At 56.8% G+C, this 15,507-nt stretch overlaps 2 protein-coding genes across 3 annotated transcripts in view; one reads left to right on the forward strand and one right to left on the reverse strand.

Annotated features, from left to right (window-relative positions):
* Positions 1-15,507, reverse strand: part of LOC105469605 (phospholipase C delta 3) — a 22,662-nt gene continuing 7,155 nt past the window's right edge. The window contains exons 2-15 of one of the 2 annotated variants that reach the window (XM_071083279.1): positions 9,964-10,125; positions 9,655-9,883; positions 9,097-9,226; positions 7,617-7,845; positions 7,087-7,288; positions 6,789-6,933; positions 5,132-5,284; positions 3,706-3,852; positions 3,448-3,598; positions 2,585-2,701; positions 1,778-1,944; positions 1,458-1,593; positions 1,201-1,350; positions 1-1,042 (exon numbers count right to left, since the gene is read on the reverse strand). In XM_071083279.1, coding sequence (XP_070939380.1) covers positions 954-1,042; positions 1,201-1,350; positions 1,458-1,593; positions 1,778-1,944; positions 2,585-2,701; positions 3,448-3,598; positions 3,706-3,852; positions 5,132-5,284; positions 6,789-6,933; positions 7,087-7,288; positions 7,617-7,845; positions 9,097-9,226; positions 9,655-9,883; positions 9,964-10,125 — 2,207 coding nt within the window. In that variant the 3' untranslated portion in view covers positions 1-953. The remainder of the gene's footprint in view (positions 1,043-1,200; positions 1,351-1,457; positions 1,594-1,777; positions 1,945-2,584; positions 2,702-3,447; positions 3,599-3,705; positions 3,853-5,131; positions 5,285-6,788; positions 6,934-7,086; positions 7,289-7,616; positions 7,846-9,096; positions 9,227-9,654; positions 9,884-9,963; positions 10,126-15,507) is intronic. The other variant, XM_071083280.1, reaches the window with a different exon arrangement.
* Positions 13,944-15,507, forward strand: part of LOC105468807 (acyl-CoA binding domain containing 4) — a 19,242-nt gene continuing 17,678 nt past the window's right edge. The window contains exon 1 of the mRNA XM_071083288.1: positions 13,944-14,126. The gene's annotated coding sequence lies outside the window, so the exon portion shown is untranslated. The remainder of the gene's footprint in view (positions 14,127-15,507) is intronic.

Here is a 15,507-nt window from a genome sequence, read left to right on the forward strand (position 1 = left end):
TAAAATAAATGAGCTTCTTTATTTTTTAAACTAGATAGGCTCATTCTACTGTCTTCTCCAGGGCTCTTCTATGAAACAGTTACAAACCTACTGCTAGGCCAGGGCAGTGGCTCACACCTGTAATCCCAGCACTTTGGAATGCCGGGGCAGGAGGATCACTTGAGGTCAGGAGCTCGAGACCAGCCTGGGCAACATAGGGAGTACCCCCCATCTCTACATAAAATTTAAAAATTAGCCAGGTGTGGTGGCCTGTGTCTGTAGTCCCAGCTACTCAGGAGGCTGAGATGGGAGGATCGCTTGAGCCTGGGAGTTCAAGGCTGCAGTGAGCCGTGATTGCAACATTGCACTCCAGCCTGGGCGATGGAGTGAGACCCTGTCTCAGAAAATAAAAACCAAAACCTACTGCCAGTTTCCCCAGGGCTTCATGCCTCAGCGCTCCCTTCTTGCTTTGAGAAGGGAAGGGGAACTCAGGTTCCAGAGCTGGAGGGAGGAGTCCAGGAAGGCCTAGGGTAAAGGAGGGCTTAGGGGCTAAGCCCGGGGTCCGGGCCAAGTGGGGTGGACTGTTCTCCTCTGGGGGAAGGAGGCTGGGATGGCCCACGGGAGGACAGAGGGGAACTGAGGGCCCACAGGTGTCCTGCTCCCCAAGTCTCCTGGCAGCAACAGGCTTGGCTCCTCATAAGTCACAATGAGGGGCAGGCTGAGGACAGGAGCTGGGGCCATCTCAGGGCCTCAGGGTTGGAGCTCACTGAAGTCACATGAGCACCTGTTGATTCTTCAGGAGGGGCCCAGGCAGCCCTCAGCACCCAGGTGAGACCAGCGCCTGGTGAGTGGGCTGAGTGGGCCAAGTGGGTGGGCTGGGGGCTGGTACTCCCACCATCTGACTCCAGAGGAGAGGGCTCTGCAGGGGATGTGGACTGGCACTCGCAGAACCCCAGGGCGGGTGAGCTGGGCCCTCAGGGGCGCTGGATGCGGATTTGAATGAAGAGCGTAGCTGGTGACAGTGAGGCCCCGTCCTTGGAAAGCAGGTGTATGTGGCGGTACCCTGTGGGGAGGACAGCCAGGCCTCAGGTCCTCTGCGTACCCTGGGGGTCTGGCCCAGCCTGGGCACGCTTCAGGGCAGGAAATTCGAGGCACAAAGGTGAACAGGGTCTGCAGGGCCTGTACCCACATCCCTCTCCATCCCCACCAGCCTCCACCAACCTTGCTTTAGGCTGCTAAGAGGCAGTGTAAACTGGCCCACAAAGTCATTGGGGGAGGTGGCGTCATAATCTTCCACCACAAACCGGACCAGCGCCAGCTCAGGAGCCCGCAGCTGGAACTGCAGGGTCTGCCCCCAGTGGGGGTTGAAGCCTAGGGCACAGGGGTGGCAGTCAGAGCCCCAGGGCCCCAGGATCCACCCTGCACCCCCCTTCGCTCTCTGCAGTCTCCCCCCGACACTTCTGCCAGCAGCTGCCCACCATTGTTGAGCACATAGTCAGTCTCCTGCCGGGCACAGTCTGCGGGCACCCCATGGATCTCAACGCGCACCAGGGGGTCCACAATGGAATGTGGCTTCTCGGCGTTCAGCTTGGGCAGCTGCTGTGCAGTCAGCACCTGTGGGGTGAGGGAGGGAGCAGCTGGGGCCCACGCCCACCTTGGCCATCCCCTGATGGGCCTCAAGCTCAGACCACCCGTCACTTCCAACCTGTCCCCAGCCCCCCTTGCCTTCCTCCACCTCACAAAGAGCCTCTCTAGAACCAGTGTGACCCCAGGCTGGGGCCCGTTCCAGCCTGCTGACCTGGATGCTGAGAGTGGTTCTGGGAGGTCCCGGGTCCTCAGGGTCAAAGGTCGAGTCAGGTTGCCGCAGGCAGGCAGGTTTCAGGACGTAGCCACACTGCCCATTGACCAGGAAGCGGCCGGCATTGAGGTCCATCTCGTAGCCTGGCGTCTGGAAGTTCAAGGCCACTGTGGACACAGCAGGGTCAGAGCAGGGGCTCTTAGCGGCCCTGTTCTCACTACTCAGTTTCAGGGGACTGTATTCCTCTCTACAAAGGGCCTGGGGTCCCACTGTCTGCTCAGTGCTGCTCTGCCCCCACCATGACTTTAGGGGAGAGGGTCATAGACTCAGCCCCCACTGTCACCTGTACTTCCGCCCTGGGATCCCTCCAGGCTGGAAAGTGCTGGAAAAGCCCCCACCCTCAGGGCCAGGCTTGGGTCAGAGCCAGGGGTCTGAGGAAGCCTGGGCTTGTTTCCACCCTTACCCCAAGGAGACGATACGGCCTCCTTTGGTGGGGCTCAGCGTCCCCCAGAGCCCACCCTTATCAGTGTTGACTTAGTGGGACTGCCAGGTGTGTGGGGGTTGTGTGTGTCCAGGGAACATGGGAGTGGAGGTTTTAATTTCTACCATCATAAAAATGCGAGACCTGTACACTGTCAAGAATAAGCGAGCCTGATTTGATTTTCCCACCTACATTGCTGGCAACTTTAAAAATAATCAACAAAATGCGTGTTTCTACCGTCTGGAAGGCTGTGTGGGCCCTCACTGCTGAGGCCTCTCCCACACTGAGGCACCCCGCCTGCTCCCGCTCATGTGGCCCCCACTCACCCAGCTGACAGCCCGAGTTCCACATCTCCTGGGGACTATAGTTGGCCGAGTTCATCCGCAGCCCCAGCGGGTACACGCGGGTCAGCTGGCGGGCATTGTGCCTGACGAAGCTGTTCCCTGGGGCAGAGTTGGGGTGAGACTGTGACAGACCCCGGGGGTCCCTCACCCAAAGCCCCGGCCTATAACCTCCAGGGAACAGAGGCCAAGCCCATCCCCAGCTCACCCTGCCCCTGCTCCTCACTCTCTTCTGACCTAGGCTGAGAGGGGAGCTCACTGAGGAGGCTGCAGGGATCCCCTCCACCCACACAGCCTGGCTCCACATCCCCAGCCCCCAGTTCCCTGCTCCTGACAAAGTTCCAACCAAGTACAGTGAATGCCCACAGCCCTCCAGCTCCACCATGGTTCCTGGAACTCTTCTCCAGGCCAAGCTTCCAGGCCTTCAACAGCCTGTTCCTCCTGTCTGGAAAGCCCTCCCGCCTCTTCTCCTGGCTGCTTCCTAGTCCTCCAGGTGATGTGTCTTCTCAGCATCACCTGCCCCAGGAATTCCTCCCCAGTGTCGCAGCAACAGCTGGGCTCCCCCAACCCCCAGCCCAGCCTGGCCCATCTCCCTCTATGGCCGGCCCCACCACAGGCCTCTGAAGGCAGACAGCAGGCTGCAGACAGCAGGCCGCCCTCAGCTTGCCACTCTCCCCTCCATCCACCCTGGCATGTGCAGGGCCCTCATTCCCTCAGCCCAGCCCCTCTCTGGGGTCCTCTTGACCTCTTTACTGTCCCCCAAAGCCCCCTCAACTCCTTTCCAGGCCCCCTTCAGGAGGTGCCCCCATCGCCCTCTCGCCCCAGACACCCAGCACCCTGGCTCCTACCTGCTTCCCGGATGAGTTTCTTGGCTTTGCGCTCGCTGAGGGAGCTGACCTGGCAGGGCTGCGGGGCGTCGGGGGCAGGGTGCAGGGTCCGCAGGCGGGTGGCGTGGCAGTACACGACCAGGGCCGACAGCTCCGGGGAGATCTGCTTAGCCTAGGAGACCAGCCTCAGCAGGGCTCAGCTAGCCCCCGCTCCCCACACCCGTCCTCCCACCTTCCCCTGCTTCCCCACCCCACCCACCCCAGCCCACCAGCTCTCACCAGCCGCCTCTGTGCTGCAGTCTCCACCTCCTCTTCTTCCTCCTCGTCATCGTCCTCCTCCTCCTCCCTGTCCGACAGAGCCCGGCCATCCTCGCTCCGAGCAGCAGGCAGCTTCTTCCCCTTCACCAGGACCCGGCCCTTCAGCTGCTGTGGGGGCCAATGTGGAGGATGAAGGGTTAGGCCTTCTCACCCCTGTGGCGGCCGGTCAGTCAGTTATTCAACCACCACCGTGTGAAGGGCTGGCTGGGGGTGGGAGGCAGGAAAGGAGACACAGAGATGAGTGTCTAATAGGAAAGAGTGGAGAAGGGCCTAGGAAGCCATCAGGAAGGGATGCTTAGTAAGCATCAGGAAGGGATGCTCAACATCAGAATATACACAGCAGCCACTATGATGCACGCGACAGCTCAGGACTGAAAGGGAAGCGACCCTCTTCAAAAAAGATCTTACGTGGAAGAAGTGAGACTACAACGTGGAAGAAGTGAGGCTACAACGTGGAAGAAGTGAGGCTACAACGTGGAAGAAGTGAGGCTACAACGTGGAAGAAGTGAGGCTACAACGTGGAAGAAGTGGGGCTACAACGTGGAAGAAGTGGGGCTACAACCTGGAATCACACAGTCCTTTTTTGGTACCATTTAAAAGAGAAGACAGTACACACATGTACACAGGTAATGTGTGTGGGGAAATTCTCGAAGCACACGCAAGAAAGTTGGAGATGGTTACTTCTTGTGAAAGAAGACAGGTCAGTGGAGGCAGGGAAGCACCGTTCATTGTGTCCCTTGGTACAGCTCAGTTTTCTTTTACCATATGGGTGTGACTGTCATACTAATAACAAAAATCACGTCTCACACACACACAAGGGTGAGTCAACCCTGCCTGCATGTTGGGGATTGGAAGTAGGAGGGGAGTTTTCTCAAGGAGCCCGACAGGATAAACGTCTGGAGAGGGCCGAGGATGCACTCTGCGGTCTGGGGGAGAGCAGCAGGCTGCCTCAGACCTAAGAGTTGGGGAAGTGGATAAGGCCACGGAAGAGGCGGCTGAAGTTGAGCTGAATTCTAAGCAGGTGATGCTTGGCAAGTGTGGATGGCTGGGAAGGGACTTCCAGGTGGAGAAACTGTCAAACGGGGCCTTGCAGGAGGGAATGGCAGAGCCTGCAGGACTCTACCAGCAGGGACACAGGGCCAGCAGGGCAGAGCCAGGTCATGGAAGAGGGTGTGTGTGTGGGGGGGTCTAGTCAAGAATGGAGAGCCAGAGGGCAGCAGAAGGACAAGACCAGGGGGTGGCAGACATCAGATGAACAGAGGAACGGAGAAAGGTTAAGGCAGGGAGAGGTGAGGGGTCCCGAGCCAGAGAGGTGGCACAACCAGTTGGGGGAGGCGGACTCCCACCAGACCTCCCTCCATCCAGGCTGGGGGCTGGGGTGCATCACCTCTGGGGAAGGCAGCTCCTCAGGATTTGGGGAGTCCAGCGCCTGTGTCACCAGCATGTCCCCTAGGATGGTGCGGAGGTGGCGGGCCATGGCAGCCTGCTGCTCCAGCCCGCAGTGGTTCTCCAGGGATAGGATGACAGGGTAGGGGGACAGCTGTGTGGGGAAGGGCAGTGGCTCAGAGCCACTCCCCTCCCTCTGCCAGTACCTCCCAACATCTGGCTCCCAGACCCTTCAGGACAAGCAGGCAAAGCAGGGCTCTGGAGAACCCAGGGAAGGGCTAGACTGTCCAGGAGGCTGAGGGAGGCTGCAGGAATGATTTTTTTTTTCTTTGAGATGGAGTGTTGCTCTGTCACCCAGGCTGGAGTGCAGTGATGCAATTTCAGCTCACTACAACTCCATCTCCCGGGTTCAAGCGATTCTCTCTGCCTCAGCCTCCGGAGTAGCTGGGATTGCGGGCACCCGCCACCACACCCAGCTAATTTTTGTATTTTTAGTAGAGACGGGGTTTCACCATGTTGGCCAGGCTGGTCTCAAACTCCTGACCTCAGGTGATCTGCCCACCTCAGCCTCCCAAAGTGCTGGGATTACAGGTGTGAGCCACCACGCCCGGCCAATTTTTGTTGTTTACACTTTGGTCTAGCTCCATCATCCAGGCTGAAGTGCAGTGGCGCAGTCAGTATCCCCGCATTCTCCAGTCCTGAGCTCAAGTGATCCTCCCACCTCAGCCTCCTGAGTAACTCAGCCTACAGGCACATGCCCCCACACTCAGCTAATTTTTATTTTTGTTGAGACAGGATACAGCTATTTGCTCAGGCTGGTCTGGAATTCCTGGCCTCAAGTGATCCTTGCATCAGCCTCCCAGAGTGCTGGGAATACAGGTGTGAGCCACCGCACCTGGTCCCATAAATGCTTTTTACATGTGAATGACATTGACCATGTCAATGATGTTGAAAACTCTCCTGCCATCATTTGCTGATGGGAAGATCTGCACACTGTGACCGAAGCTGCAGTTTATGTAGGTGCCACTGGTGAGCTTCTCTTACAGCTTATTCTTTGGAAGTCATGATTCAAATGTCCTTCCCAGCCGGGCGCGGTGGCTCAAGCCTGTAATCCCAGCACTTTGGGAGGCCGAGACGGGCGGATCACAAGGTCATGAGATCGAGACCATCCTGGCTAACACGGTAAAACCCCGTCTCTACTAAAAAATACAGAAAACTAGCCGGGCGAGGTGGCAGGCGCCTATAGCCCCAGCTACTCGGGAGGCTGAGGCAGGAGAATGGTGTGAACCCGGGAGGCGGAGCTTGCAGTGAGCTGAGATCCGGCCACTGCACTCCAGCCTGGGCGACAGAGCGAGACTCCGTCTCAAAAAAAAAAAAAAAAAAAAGTCCTTCACTCCCCCAAAGGTTTTCTTCTGGACACTCTGTGATTTTAAGACATTTTCCAAATATGAGAGGGAACATATTTCCCAAATATGAGAGTGGCATCTCATTCAGCTTTATTCCACCCCATTGGCCACTTATCCCAGCAGCACTTGGTGAATGAATGATTCTCTGGGCAAGGGTTTCCCCTGGAAGGACTGAGCGCAGCTGGCACGGGGGTGTGGACGGAGGTCATTGTGAAGGCTGTGGGGCTGGGGCTGGGCATCCCAGGGGCTCACCGTGAAGGCATGGTCACGCACGGCTTGGACCACATCCCGGAAGAGAATCTTGGAGGTGAGAGTATGTCCGTGATAGATGATGGGCTCCCCTCCTGGCCCCTCCCAGCAGTCCAGCTCCACGCAGCGGCATCCCTGGGCAAAGGCCCTGTGGGTGGACAGATGGGTGGATGGGCAAGGTGTTGGGAGAGTGCCACAGAGCAGGGCAGCAGGCAGGCTGAGCCAGGAAGGCCCCAGGAAGCCAGCCCCATGTCTCTCTCCAGGTGGGGCTCCCGGGCACATTCACCCCCTACTACAGTACCTAATGTAGGCCTCGGTGCTGCTGGGCCCCCCAATCTGGGAGTCGGTCAGATAGGTGTTGTGGGAGGAAGAGATGAAGTAGTGGGCGAGGGGCTGGTTCATGTCCTGGAACACACACATGTGGGTGGTGTCCAAGGCAGCCCCCTCCGGCGACAACAGGTACATCATGAAGCCATCCAGTGTCATCAGCTCGTGCTGCTTGGCTGCAGGGGTGGCAGGAGAGGGCATCAGGCCACATGGGGATCCCCCATGTCCAGCTTTCAATGCCCCCAAGGCCCACTCAACTTAGGAATAGACTAGACAATCTACTGACTAGACTCTGTAAGTCATGCCACTTAACCTTCGACCAGACCCTGGGAGGAAGGCACGCTGTTGTGCCATTTTACACATGTGGAAGCTGAGTCTGGAGGAGGCAAGCTAACCTGGCCGAGACAGTGCCCGCAGCCAGCCTGCAGCCAGCCCGCAGCAGAACCCACTCAGCTGGGAACACAGCCCTGTCAGGTGCCACGACCTGGCCGTGCCGCCCCCCACCTGTCTCGTTGAGCTCGTAGGTCTGAATGAGCTGCTGGGCGCGGGCCAGCGTGGCGCCCTCCTCGCCCTGGTCCTCCAGGAACTCCAGCAGCTCAGGGGCACTCAGCACGCGGTCCTCGCCCGAGTACTGATGGAAGATCTCCTCCAGCTCCGGCCGCTTCAGCAGCCGCCGCAGGAACTCCTCAATCTCAGCCCCCTCTAGACGGTCATTGTTGGAGTGGTCACACTCCTGAGGAGCAGAGGGAGAAGCTCAGAGGAGGCAGACACTCCAGGAAACCTGGCCCCTTTAACCCATCTGTCATCTACCACATCTGAGAAGGCAACGTTCCCCATTTCACAGGTGGAAAAACAGAGTAAGACTTGTGACTCCAGCTCTGTTTGTTTTTTGGGTTTTTTGTTTGTTTGTTTGGTCTTGCTCTGTTACCCAGGCTGGAGTGCAGTGGCATGATCATAGCTCACTGCAGCTTCCAACGTGTGATCTCAAGGGATCCTCCCACCTCAGCCCTCCAAATAGCTGGACAGCTGGGACCACAAGTGTGTACCACTGCACCTGGCTAATTTTTGTATTTTTTGTAGAGATGGGGTCTTGCTATGTTGCCCAAGCTGATCTCAAACTCCTGGCTTCAAGCAGTCCTCCCGCCTAGGCTTCCCAAAGTGCTGGGATGACAGGGGTGAGCCACTAAGCCTGGCCTGCAGGGCTGGACTTTAAGGGAGGTCTCTCTGGTTCTATGCCTGCCCCTCTGCACCATGACCTACCCCAAGAATCAAGATGTGGAAGGAAAAATGGTGATCCTGGGCCAAGACAGGACCCCTGGGCCCTCACTCCCCTAGGTGGACATGTTACTATGCTGACATGCACATATTCACACCCAGGGTCACTGAACAAGTCAATGAGAATTCATGGAGCATCCCTGTGAAGCTGTGGCCCAGGGGTCCAGCTGCCATGGGCTCTCCTGTCTTTCGGGGTCACAGGTGGGTCCCATTGTCCACATGCACACAGAGGTCTGCCAGGGGCTCCAGCTGGGCCGTAGCTGCAGAGCCCACTCCTGTGTGCCCCTGTGCTCCCATGCATGAGGTGCCAACACGTGCCACAGTGGAGGGTCTGCGTGGAGAAGGGTGCACACATGTATCTGTGCACATGCACGCCTGTAGGCTGGCTCCTGCCTGTGCCCCCACATGCAAAAGGTGCCCTGCAGACTCAGGGAAATGAGAACAGCTTTGCTGCTCACTTTGGAGGGGTAGGAACTGAGGGGGAGGAAAGTTCTGGGCCCTGGCTCCCCACTCCCTTCCTGGCCCAGTGGCCTCAGGGGAGGCCAAAGGCTAACTAAACCCAGATGTTGCCTTTATGCAGGGAAAGGCTGCTTCTCCAAAAAAGCTGCAGGTGGAGAGGGCAGGGGAGCTGATGACTCAGACGGCTGGGGGCAGGCAGAGGTCAGAGTGATGGCAAAGCCAGGGGCTGGGGTTCAGGGCGGAAGCCCACCTTGAAGAGGAGGTAGGCGTACATGTCGTTCATGTCCACGTTGACCATTCTCAGCAGGCTCTTGATCTCCTTGAAGCTCATCTTGCTGTCCTGGTTGGAGTCAGCCCGGTGCAGATACGAGTGGATCCAGGTGTGGGTGCTCAGGAAATAACAGTAACACACCAGGCTGCCCCCAGCCCCCAGGTAACTGGCCGGTAAGTCATCCCCACCTGGATCTGGGGGCTCCCTGGTTTAGGGGCTGTACTTTCCCCTTGGCCTGTGGACTCCCCCAGCACGGTAGCAGTGTCTCCTCCGCAGGACTGGGGCTCACCAAAGACAGGAGGCCCTGTCTCCATCCTCAGAAGGCCTCAGGCCTCCCTGAAGGAGGGGCCGCGCCACCCCTCCTGGTGGGAGCTCGGACCTAGCCAGGGCACGTGTCCCCACTCTCAGTTTCAAAGACCTAGGGCTCCGACCCAGACTGTGCGCCCTCAGGACAGGGGACCTGCCTCCCCTGGGCCTGGGGTCTCTCCAAGGATGGCGCCCTCCCTGGGGCCCTCCCTCCCAGCCCCGGCAGGATATTGGTCCAGCCGCTCGCGCTGGCTCATGGCGTCCAGGCGCGCGCGGAGCTTGGTCAGACCGCGCACCCAGCGCTGCGCTTCCTCAGCCGTGGGCGCCGCCAGGTCCAGGTTCTTGCGGCGGCCCTTGAAGGCGATGGTGAGGCAGCGCGCCGGGGCGAAGGCACCCCCGAAGCGCCGCAGGCCCTCGGACTGGTGGCCCTCGCGGACTGCCTCGATGTGCTGCACAAAGACTGCGGGTAGGGCCGGGTCAGGGCGGAGGACCCGGCCTGTCCCCACCTCCCTGCCCACCCGGCGCTCCCCGGCCTCTCACAGATGTGCTGCGACGGCGCGCGCGGGATGCGCCGCTGGAACCACACGCTCAGGCCGTCCTCCTGCAGCCGGTACAGCCGCTCCTTGTGCCACGTGCGCGAGCGGATCTTGCGGAGCCGGGAGCCCAGCAGCATGGCGCGCACGTCCTCGTCCTCCGTCAGGCCTGCCGGGGCGGGAGGACCCGGGTTTCAGGCAGTCCCTGCCCGGAAGCTCCCCCTGCTGCCCCTTCCTCCAGCCTCTCCAAACCCAGGCCTTCGCTCCACAGTGAGCTTCCCTGCCCCTCGCAGGCCTCCCCTCCTCCCCGATTGTAAGAAGCCTCCTGCACTGGGTTTGGCTTTAGGCTTTGGAGCGTTAAGCGTCCCCCAACCCCCACCCGTACCCCATCTCCCTCCTTCCTTCCAAGCAGCTGCCTCTGCTGTCCCTCAGTGTGGAACTGTCCTCGGGCAATGCCTGGGACTCAGGCCTCACTAAAGGTTGTCCTTTCTGGCCAGGTGCGGTGGCTCACGCCTGTAATCTCAGCACTTGGGATGCCGAGGAGGGCGGATCACTTGAGGTCGGGAGTTCGAGACCAGCCTGGCCAACATGATGAAACCCCCATCTCTACTAAAAATACAAAATAAGCCGAGTGTGGTGGCACATGCCTGTAATCCCAGCTACTTGGGAGGCTGAGGCAGGAGAATTGCTTGAACCCAGGAGGCAGAGGTTGCAGTGAGCCAAGATCATGCCACTGCACTGAAGCCTAAACAACAGAGTGAGACTGAGTCTTAAAAAAAAAAAAAAAAAAAAGTTGCCTTTCTGCCACTATCCCCCACCACATGGCTTCCAGCCATCAAGTTCAGAATTTGCCACCAACAGCCTTTTTCCCTTGATGTGAAACCACAGCCATCAGGAAGGTCTCACCATCTAACCTAGATCTCTCTTGCTGTAACCCAAGCACCTTGCCTCTGCTTTCCCAAAGACAAGGAGGACAGCAGAGGCCACCCTAGCCCCAGGGTCACAGGCCAAGGACTCCAGGATCAGCCCTGCCCGGCTGATCTCCAGGTGCCCTCTTTGTGCCTGGTGGGGCCCTGCCAAAAGGAAGGTGTCCTGTGACATTTGGTGCTCCCTCTTGCCCAGCCAATGCCACCCACCACATGACCCTTCAGCCCACATGCACTCTGCAGCCACAGTGTCCACCTTCCTCAATAAAAGCAAATGTTGGCTGGGTACAGTGGCTCATGCCTGTAATCCCAGGTACTCAAGAGGCCAAGATGGGAGGATCGCTTGGAGCCAGGAACTGGAGAACAGCCTGGGCAACAATGTGAGACCCTATCTCTACAAAAAAAAAAAAAAAAAATTTTTTTTTTTTTGAGACGGAGTCTTGCTCTGTTGCCCAGGCTGGAGTGCAAGTAGTGCAATCTCGGCTCACTGCAACCTCCACCTCTGGGTTCAAGCAATTCTCCTGCCTCAGCCTCCCAAGTAGCTGGGACTACAGGCACGTACCACCATGCCCCAGCTAATTTTTGTAGTTTTAGTAGAGACAGGGTTTCACCATGTTGGCCAGGATGGTCTTGTCTCCTGACCTCATGATCTGCCCTCCTCGGCCTCCCAAAGTGTTGGGATTATAGGCGTGAGCCACCGTACCTGGCCTCTAGAAAAAAATTTAAAGTTGGCTGGGCATGGTGGTTCATGCTTGTAATCCCAGCACTTTGGGAGGACAAGGTGGGCGGATCACTTGAGGACAGGGGTTCAAGCCCAGCATGGCCAACATAGTGAAACCTCATCTCTACTAAAAATACAAAAAAAATTAGCCGGGCATGGTGTCATGTACCTGTAATCCCAGCTACTCGGGAGGCTGAGGCATGAAAATCACTTGAATCTGGGAGGCGGAGGTTGCAGTGAGCTGAGATTATGCCACTGCACTCCAGCTTGGGCAACAGAGTGAGACTCTGTCTCTAAAATATAAATAAATAAAAGCACCTCCTGTATGCAGGCCCTGCTCGTGTATTAACAGACAAGGAAACTGAGGCTCAGGGAAGCTTAAGTAAGTTGTCAGAATTCCATATTGGTAGAAGCCACTCTGGGCTCTGGAGGTCGGGCTCCAGCACCTCTGCCCTTGGGCCCTGCACTGCATGGCTCTTCTAGTGCTTCTAAATTCAGAAGTCTGGGGAATAAGTCTCAACTCTGTCACTTCCCAGCTATTTAATACATAGCCCCGGTGGCACTAACCTGGCACTAAGCCTCATGTTCTCCATCCATAAAATGGAGACCACAATCATACCTGCTGCAAAATCCAAAATTCAGAGGTTTCTACAGCGTGACCAACACTGTACCCCAGAGAGTTTCGGCCTTCCTCTGGCTCTGGCCCCCTGGAACACGTGATGCCCAGCCCAGATGGTGCCACACCCTGCTCTACAATGCCTCAATGAGAGTCACAGCTAAAGATTTTTGAGCCATGGGTCATTAGAGGAGGTGGGAACTGGGTAAACGGAGAGTCCATGGCCTTTGGAGGTGGGGCACAGCCCAGAGTGAATGAGGGCCCAGAGTTTCCAGAGAACCGGAATCTAGATCTGTGTGTGAAGCCTCCAGATATTCTAATGTTGGCAACGAAATCAAATTGAAAAAGACAAAAACCAATAACCCCTGTATGGGCCAAAAGAAGTATGACAGTGGGCCTCTCTTCCTCCCTTTATTTCAACAGACCCTTAATACTGGGTTTGGCTTTGCGACCCCAAGGCCCTTGCTTGCCCAGTTGCAAACTCTGACCTAAGGAATTGAGTCTATATCTCTGGACCATCTCCTTTCACCCTCTCTTGGACCCTTTTGTAGGATCCTTCTCCCTTCTCTTCCTCCTATCTGAGTCCTTGAAGGACCAGTTCAGATATCACCTCCTCCAGGAAGCTTTCCTTGATTTGTCCTCAAGTGGGCGTTCTCCCTCTCTGACCACTAACAGCACTTTTTGCTTTAATTAAAACACAAAACCCACCTATAAACTTTAATAAATCTGAGGCCAGAGTGAGGTCTTATCTCCTCACCACAGTGCTCATCCCAGAGCCAGGATCCCAGCTAGTGTTGACTGAAGGGGCAGGCAGGTAGACAGGCAGATGGGGGGACTGAGGGAATTCTACCCCAGCTCTGCCCCATCTGTCCAGAGTTCAAGGCAAAGGCCTGGCAGGTCAGGGTTTCTCAACCTTAGCTGTGCATCGGAATTACCTGGGGGAGGCTGCAGACACCATGGCCCAGGGCATCTCACCCAGCTGGTGTGGGATGGGGCCTGGGCATCTGTATTTTTAAAAACCACTCGGACCATGACTGAAAATCAGGGTCTCAGGGGCAAGAGGAGAAATCCAACTCCTTAAGAGGCCATGACCCCTCTGGGGCCAGCCTGTGGCCCTAACGGCTCTAGAGGGTCCCTCAGGGTCTAGACTGTGGCCCTCTGAGTGAATGCCCACTTGGTGCCCCCTGGTCAGGAAGGGGAAAGTGGAACCTTCCTCTCCAGACAAAGAACTGGGCATACATGGCATGTGCCAGGCCGAGGGGCTCACCAGACCCCCCCCCACCCACCAAGTCTAGGTAGCCTCTAAATGGTCCCATCCTGAACAATGACAGGGTGAGGGCAGAACGGTTAGGGGGAGCCTGCAGTGCCACCACACTTAGGCACACCCTCCTACACCCCCTCCACCGTGGGAAAGGGGACTGCTCGTTGCCACGACAACCAGGCTCTGCAGCCAGGGCCACCTCCCCTACCTAGGCCAGCCCTCTGATGCCAAGCCCATGGGTGTGGGGGAGGTGAGTGACTAAGACCGGAAATGGGGGTGAGTCACCGGGGCCTGCTCTGTCCAGAGCCTTCTGCAAACAGGCCATCAACATAGGCAGCCTGAACGCCTGACTGGGCCCCCACTGGGGCAGTCTCCCAATGGAGGGGGCCCCTACTCCTGGCCCCTTACCCTCAGCTCCCCAGGAACCTGCTGGGGTAAGGGGTGACATTCCAGGCTGCCCCACAAACTGGCACTGCCCCCCAACCACACACCCAATGGAAAAGCCAAACAGAAGGAGAGTGCAGTCCCAGGCGGGGCCAGGTGCTGAGTCCCTGAGTGGGTGCTTCTGTTTCCCCACTGTTCATGCTTCTGAACCCTGGAGCAGTGAGAGGACTAGGGTGTCCAGCAGGAAGGGCAGGACCAACAGGTAAGGAGGCAAGGTCAGAGGGAGGGCTCAGGGCCAGGGCAGTGATGCTACGAGGACCGTGGCTCTCCGTCCAGCCACCCAGTAAACATTTATAGGTCCTGCAAGGCCCAAACCCACAGATGTTGCCTTGACCTTGTTCCTACCTGCTCTGAGCAGGTGCACAAGCCGCCCACCTCCTACTGTTCCCGTGGGGTTTCTATCTATTGAACCATCTCTGCCTTGATCCTGCAGCTGCTGGGCCAGTGACTGAGTGGGTGGAGACAATCACAGAATAATAGCGGTGAAAATGAGGGTAAATGAGAGTCAAAAGGTGGAAACAACCCGAGTGCTCATCAACAGATGAGCCTGTAATCCCAGCACTTTGGGAGGCCAAGGCAGGCGGATCATTTGAGGTCAGGAGTTCAAGACTAGCCTGACCAACATGGTGAAACCCTGTCCCTATGAAAAATACAAAACATTAGCCGGGCATGGTGGCTCACACCTGTAATCCCAGCACTTAGGGAGGCCAAAGCAGGTGGATCCCTTGAGGTCAGGAGTTCGAGACCAGCCTGACCAACATGGTGAAACCCTGTCTCTACGAAAAATATAAAACATTAGCCGGGCATGGTGGCCCACACCTGTAATCCCAGTACTTTGGGAGTCCGAGTCAGGAAGATCATTTGAGGTCAGGAGTTCGAGACCAGCCTGACCAACATGGTGAAACCCTGTCTCTACGAGAAACACAAAACATTAGCTGGGCATGGTGGCCCACACCTGTAATCTCAGCTACTAGGGAGGCTAAGGCAGGAGAATCACTTGAAACCGGAAGGCAGAGGTTACAGCGAGCTGAGATTGCGCCACTATACTCCAGCCTGGGCAACAGGGCGAGACTCTGTCTCAAAAAACAAAACAAAACAAAACAAACAAACAAAAAATGAGTGCATAAGCAAAATATGGTTTATCAATACAATTGGAATAATATTCAGCCATGTAAAGGAGTGAAATCTGATGCACACTACAATATGGATGAACCTTGAAAACATGCTAAGTGAAAGAAGCCAGACCCCAAACGACAAATACTATGTGATTCCACCCATGTGACGTACCCAGAGCAGACAAGTTCATAGAGACAGAAAGTAGCTGGGAGGGTACCAGGGGCTGGAATGGGGAGGTAATGGAGAGTTACTGCTTGATGGTTAGTTTCTGTTTGGATGATGAAAAAGTTTTGGAAATAGGCAACAGTAATGGTTGCACAACAGTGTGAATGTAATTAATGCCAGTGAATTAACCACTTCAAAATGGTTGCAATGGCCAATTTCATTATATATATTTTGCCATAATTTTTTTTTGAGATGGAGTCTCGCTCTGTCGCCCAGGCTGGAGTGCAGGGGCGCAAACTCAG

The sequence above is a fragment of the Macaca nemestrina genome, chromosome 17 (assembly GCF_043159975.1).
Source record: "Macaca nemestrina isolate mMacNem1 chromosome 17, mMacNem.hap1, whole genome shotgun sequence".
NCBI lineage: Eukaryota > Metazoa > Chordata > Mammalia > Primates > Cercopithecidae > Macaca > Macaca nemestrina.